We start from the raw sequence: 6054 nt of genomic DNA, 5'->3' as shown, positions 1-6054 counted from the left end.
TTTGATGAGTTTGATTTGTTTGTCCCTGGTCGGACGTTGATTTTCATTGTAGTTTGTTGGCGTATCGATTGTGTATTTGTTTCTATTTTGCCTCTTTTTAAGATTGATTAGTGCGCTTGCTGCGTATGGCACAGTGTTCGCGGTCCTCGTATACCTCGTAGAGCCCTGAAAAGGTCTTTGGTGGGGAATATGTTGCGTATCGGTTCTATTAGTAAGAAAGACTTTTCATGGCATAACGGTTTTTGCCTAGGTACGCTTCTATAGTTTTGAAATGGACTGTAGTTGGTATGTGGCAGCTGATGGGACAGAGAGACTTTTGCTCCCCGAGCTTGTGTATGTAAATAGTGTTTTCTGGTTTGAGGGAAAGAGACAAACGGGAAAAGTCTGAAGAAAAAATTGACTGTCACTATAAATAGTGTCATCAGCACACGAAGCACAGAAGCCATATAATTTCGACTAGGCCTTTCGTACCATTACTCTTCAAGTCGAATAGAATGGTGATTAACAAGGTAGCAAGCAAGTCCTTATAACCGGCACTTTGGCGGTCAGAGCATTGACAAAAATAGCACTTGAAAATAGCGCTAGTGGTGCCAACAACATATTTGGCGGTCAGAGCATAGACCAAATAGAACTTAAAAGATAGCGCTAGTGGTGCCAACTACACAGTGAGACAATGAATATTACCAGTATCAGACAACAGTGGGGACCACGGTACTACAATGTCAAAACAGTGACAACTTTCGCACATACTTCTTTTGGGCGCACAGTTCAGGCTTCAGCTTGGCAATGTACACTGCCTCCAGCACAGCAAGGTGAGAATTTTGCGCGAACGCGCTTGAATCGTGAAGTGAGAGTGGGTGCCATGTTTGCAGACTTCACTTAGGCAGGCTGGTGACGATGTCAGGTGACGGAGTATCGCCGAGTCCTTCTCATTATTGTCATTGTCCGTTGGTCCATTCCTGTGGTAGCTATTGTGCATCGCCGTTGTGCCGCTGGCGACTTCTCTGCCGGGCGAGGAGAAGGCCTAGTCGAAATGGCTTCTGTGCTTCGTGTGCTGATTTGCTTTCCTCCAACCAAAAACCTATCAAATAGTGTTTTACGTCGACCATGACGGCTCGCTTTGAATTGCAGAACGGCTGCTCCGATACGAACTCTAAAACCAGAATAATAATATTGGTTAGCATTCCGCGCACGCAGACGGCATGCAGGCAGGCATACATCATTAGCATTCCGCGCACACAGACGGCATGCAGACAGGCATACACCACACGAATAAGGCTAGGTTGTGTTGGGCAAGTACTGGTGACGAGGAACTGGTTGGTCTTTGCCGCAAGGTAGGCACGAGCCCGTGAGGCTGCGAGTGCCGCAGAAAGGCAGAAGCCTGGAGGCTGTGATTGCCGCAGGAAGGCAGAAGCCCGGAGGCTGCGATTGCCGCAATGGAAAGGCAGGACCATAAGGCCATAATGCCGCAATAGAAAGGCAGACCAGTTATGAGTGACTCGCCACCAGGTTTATTGTACTTGAAGTAGGAATGATGCAATGTAGTATTAATGGTTAGTGGTGGGATGGTGGGTCAGCAAAAGACAAAGGCAGCAGGATGCAAGTCGGGCATGAGCCAAAGCAGAGAAGACTCAAAACTGAGAATGGTAAGGAGATGTGCCACGTTGCGGACTCGGACCCGATCAAAACTGAATTAATTATTGTGATGGCGTACGCATAAATTAATGTGATGCACAGCAGGCAGTCTTGCCGGTCGCGGCAAGGCGCCCTAAACAAGTGCCGCGGCCAGAACCGTAGAGGGCGCTGTTGCGCAGCAGATACGTAGTTGCGAGATGTGCGCCTACGCTAAACTGAATTCATTACATGAATACATCATTAGCATTCCGCGCACGCAGACGGCATGCAGGCAGGCATACATCATTAGCATTCCACGCACACAGACGGCATGCAGACAGGCATGCACCACACGAATAAGGCTAGGTTGTGTTGGGCAAGTACTGGTGACGAGGAACTGGTTGGTCTTTGCCGCAAGGTAGTCACGAGCCCGTGAGGCTGCGAGTGCCGCAGAAAGGCAGAAGCCCGGAGGCCGTGATTGCCGCAGGAAGGCAGAAGCCCGGAGGCTGCGATTGCCGCAATGGAAAGGCAGGACCATAAGGCCATAATGCCGCAATAGAAAGGCAGACCAGTTATGAGTGACTCGCCATACCGCCAGTACATACCCATACACAACAGTATTGCAGTGCAGCATAGCATAGATCATTATGAGGGAATTGTGTGAATCGAGAAACATCGGTGTCAGGGAGATGATCTTACTGAGGATAGTTTGCTGGCCAGCGTTCGGGCCGATGACGGTGGTGTCCGGATGTAGCGTAGGCATGCATCACTGCGCCACCGCCCTGCGGAGCGGATCTGGTGGTCGGGGACGCCAGCAAGGGCAGCAGTGGTAGCGGCCCCGATACGGAAGCTGTGGCCTGCATAGTCCTGCCAGTTTGCCACGCCGCTGGTGCTAAGCAGCGTACGTACGTGGGCTGTAAAAGTGCTGCGGTTGAGGCGTTGCCCGTTGGCCAGGATGAACACAGCACTGCCTGGACGAGCAGAGGCGGTTGCAGTGAGGTAGGTGAGCATGGCTCTCACAGCGCAGTATGGCGGCACCGCTGGCCCAATCAGCACCGTCGTACCTTCCCCGGACGGGTCTGTCTTCGAGCGTGGTAGATGCGCATGGAGCATCCCTGACTCGAATGTCACACAGCCGCGCGTGGTAGGTGCTTCTAGCAGTTCACCGCATCTGAAGAAACCAAAGAACACGGCAAGCATAGCGGCATGCAGGCAGCGCTTGTCGTGAGGGCACATGGTTGGAGCAGCTAGGCAGGTGTCAACCAGACTGCAGAGAATAGGAAACGTGATTGGCAGCCTGGGGCGGACAGCGGCTACTCCATGGCAACGGCAAATACCGCGTACCACTCGCTTGAGGAAGTGCGCGCCCTCGGTCGGGTCGACATAACCGAGCTCCAGGTGCAGGTTCTTGATAGCACTGAGGGAAACCTTAATAGTCACTGGTCTGACCGACTGGGTTAGGGAGGCAGCAAAACTACTCAGCATTAGGTCTGAAGCGGGAAACGGGGACCATCTTTGAAGTTAGCAGAACTTGAGATACATAGATTCGCCGGCGGAATACGTTCGTCTGGTGTTGTCGGATAGAGCATGAGCAGCATACCGTGCTGCTAATTCGTCCGCGGCAGTTAGAATGACTGGAACAGGTCAGCTGTCGCCCGAGCTCCCGGAACCGCCTCGCGAAACGCCTGCATGTAAAAACGAGACAGAGCATCAGCGGCTTTGTTAGTGCATCCTGGAATATGCTTTGCTGACAGAATGAAGCCAAAGTTAGCGCACATGAAGAACAGCCGTCGTATCAGATCCATGACTGGGGGGGGGGGGGGGAGCAGCTACAACCATTGGACAGGCATGCCACTACAGCTTCGTTATCGCAGTACACGAGTATGCGGAGCTTGCGCCATTCAAGGCCCCAGGAGGAGCAAGCTGCGGCAATGGCGAACATCTCCTTCCACTCGATGGAGTAGTCGGCTTGTTCCGGCAACCACTGTCCCTGGATCCAGCGATGGCCATAACATGCGCCCCAGCCGATCGAACCGCTGGCATCAGCCCGACATGACTAGGCAATGACAGTTCGGTCAGCAAAAGACAAAGGCAGCAGGATGCAAGTCGGGCATGAGCCAAAGCAGAGAAGACTCAAAACTGAGAATGGCAAGGAGATGTGCCACGTTGCGGACTCGGACCCGATCAAAACTGAATTAATTATTGTGATGGCGTACGCATAAATTAATGTGATGCACAGCAGGCAGTCTTGCCGGTCGCGGAAAGGCGCGCTAAACAAGTGCCGCGGCCAAAACCGTAGAGGGCGCTGTTGCGCAGCAGATACGTAGTTGCGAGATGTGCGCCTACGCTAAACTGAATTCATTACATGAATACACCACTACAATTCCCAACCATACCACAACAAACTGATCGGCTACATCATTGTAATGCAAAAAGTTTCTATCTGTCCGAATAACATGCATGATGAGCTAAACAAAAAAGCATAGCATAGGGCCCTGAGCGAAATGAATAATTTTTTTCCTTGCATTCGAGGGTAGTACGACACCGTCTACCACCTTGATGACCTAGGCATAAAAGCATAGGGACGTTAAAAAAATTTCATTTCTCCTATTTTTTCTAGACATAGCCTAGGATTCAAACCCGCACTATTGCCGTGCATGCATTCCCCCGATACACTTCGCATACATACTCATTCTTCCAAGTTGCTTCACGTTATGATCTTGCATTTGAAAGCCCTATTTTATTGTGGCCAGCTGTCTTTGATGGTACGTAGAGGACAGGTACCGGATAGCGCCAGGCATATGGCGACGGCACACGGGACAGGTACGAGATAGCGCCAGGCATGCCGATGGCACAAATAAACAATCAAACAAACACGAAATTAAAGCTATGTGGACCCTGGCTAGCGCCAGACGTTACTGAAATAACGTATTTTGCATAGCTACGGGAATAATAATAATAATAATCGATTCAGTGATTGTGCAAAGATGCATACCTGTGACAAAATAGCAGTCCGCATAAGGACCGGCCCGCTGCGAGCTACGCCGCACTATCTGCCGACAGCTATATCATTCTGCCCTCTCTGGACTAACCTCATACTTCCCACCGAGGGCACACAAGGGGCCGCCTTGGCCAGCAAACCGCCCACCGAGGACCAAACCAGCTTAAGTTTTTTTTACCGTACTGTTTCTATGGTTGTAGCCAATGAGCGATGTTTCCGCGGTGGCCTTGATGAGCCGATAAAGCCAATCGTCAATGGATATGGAAAAAATACTGTAGCAATAAAGCCCGTCGTCAATGGCACCCCATACTCTGTCAGCCTAGCTCGGCAGGGGTCTATGGCAGTTTTTCGTTGTCAGCTCAGTTCGCATCTCACATTCGACTGTGAACATGCTCTGGTACCTGGAAACAGCCTGTCGAAAAACGGCAACATGAAAAGTGTCTACACATCGTGATCAGTTTCCAACTCAAGTTATGGTTGTCGCGAGTGGAGATGAACTTTTACGATAGTTTTGAATAAGCGAAAGAGAATTTACCTATCTATCTGTTCAGAAGCAAGCTGAAATAAGTGGCAGACATCACGATCAGTTTTCCATTTTTGTTCTACATGTATATGTACTAAAAAAGTAGTTGACGAGTTTAAACAACCGACGAGGAGACAACAGTCGTAAAACAGCAATGAAAAATATCAATTGTGCACTCATAACCATGTATAAAACAATTAAAATGAAACAATTCCAGAACGTTTTCTCGTGACTATCATCAGTGGAACATCGTCACATAGTAAGAATCACTAAAACAACCAGTTATATAGCTAGAATACTGTAAAATCCATATATATAACGAAGTGCTAACTCTAACGAGTTAACGAGGAGAAACCTGTCGTTAAAATAGAAATCGTTATACAGAAATCGATACATATACTGTCCTATTGAGCGTTGAGAATGAGTGAGAATCGTTACCTTTGGTACACGTAAACTAGTCACTTCTGGGAAATCGTTATATATGCGCCTTGTTAGAATAATGGCTTTTACAGTAATATGAAAGTCTGCCATCTACAAGCATTTGGTGTCCAGTTCGGATCGTTGTAAGTTGTTTGACGATTCCCGGTTTAGTGTTATTTGTTGCGCACGTTTCTTTAAGCAGTTGCAGGTGTTGGAAGCTGTTTATATTCGTACACGTGACCCTGTGCTATGCAAGCAAAAAGAAAATGTTGTAGCACTCACACTTTTCAAATAATACACACTCACCAGTAATGTCCACACGCACTCACAGCTGCCACATTCATCTACTGCTTCCACTCTCAGATCCACTGCATAAGTTCACACTGCACGCGTTATGCATAACCCCGAGCTGCTGCATTCTCACTCTTCTTTTCATATTATTCTAGCTATATAAAACTGGTTGCTTTAGTGATTCTTACTGTGTTACGATGTTCCA

General features: G+C 48.8%; 1 protein-coding gene across 1 annotated transcript; it reads right to left on the bottom strand.

Moving 5' to 3' along the window:
• Nucleotides 1-2295: 2295 nt before the first annotated feature.
• LOC135810396 (uncharacterized) lies at nucleotides 2296-3099 on the bottom strand. Its single transcript, XM_065323888.1, has one exon. It carries the CDS (start codon nucleotides 3097-3099, stop codon nucleotides 2296-2298), a length of 804 nt encoding a protein of 267 aa, XP_065179960.1.
• Between the last annotated feature and the right edge of the window lie 2955 nt (nucleotides 3100-6054).

The sequence above is a fragment of the Sycon ciliatum genome, chromosome 2 (assembly GCF_964019385.1).
Source record: "Sycon ciliatum chromosome 2, ocSycCili1.1, whole genome shotgun sequence".
In the NCBI taxonomy this organism is placed as follows: Eukaryota; Metazoa; Porifera; class Calcarea; order Leucosolenida; family Sycettidae; genus Sycon; species Sycon ciliatum.
This window is presented reverse-complemented; position numbering and strand designations above follow the sequence as displayed.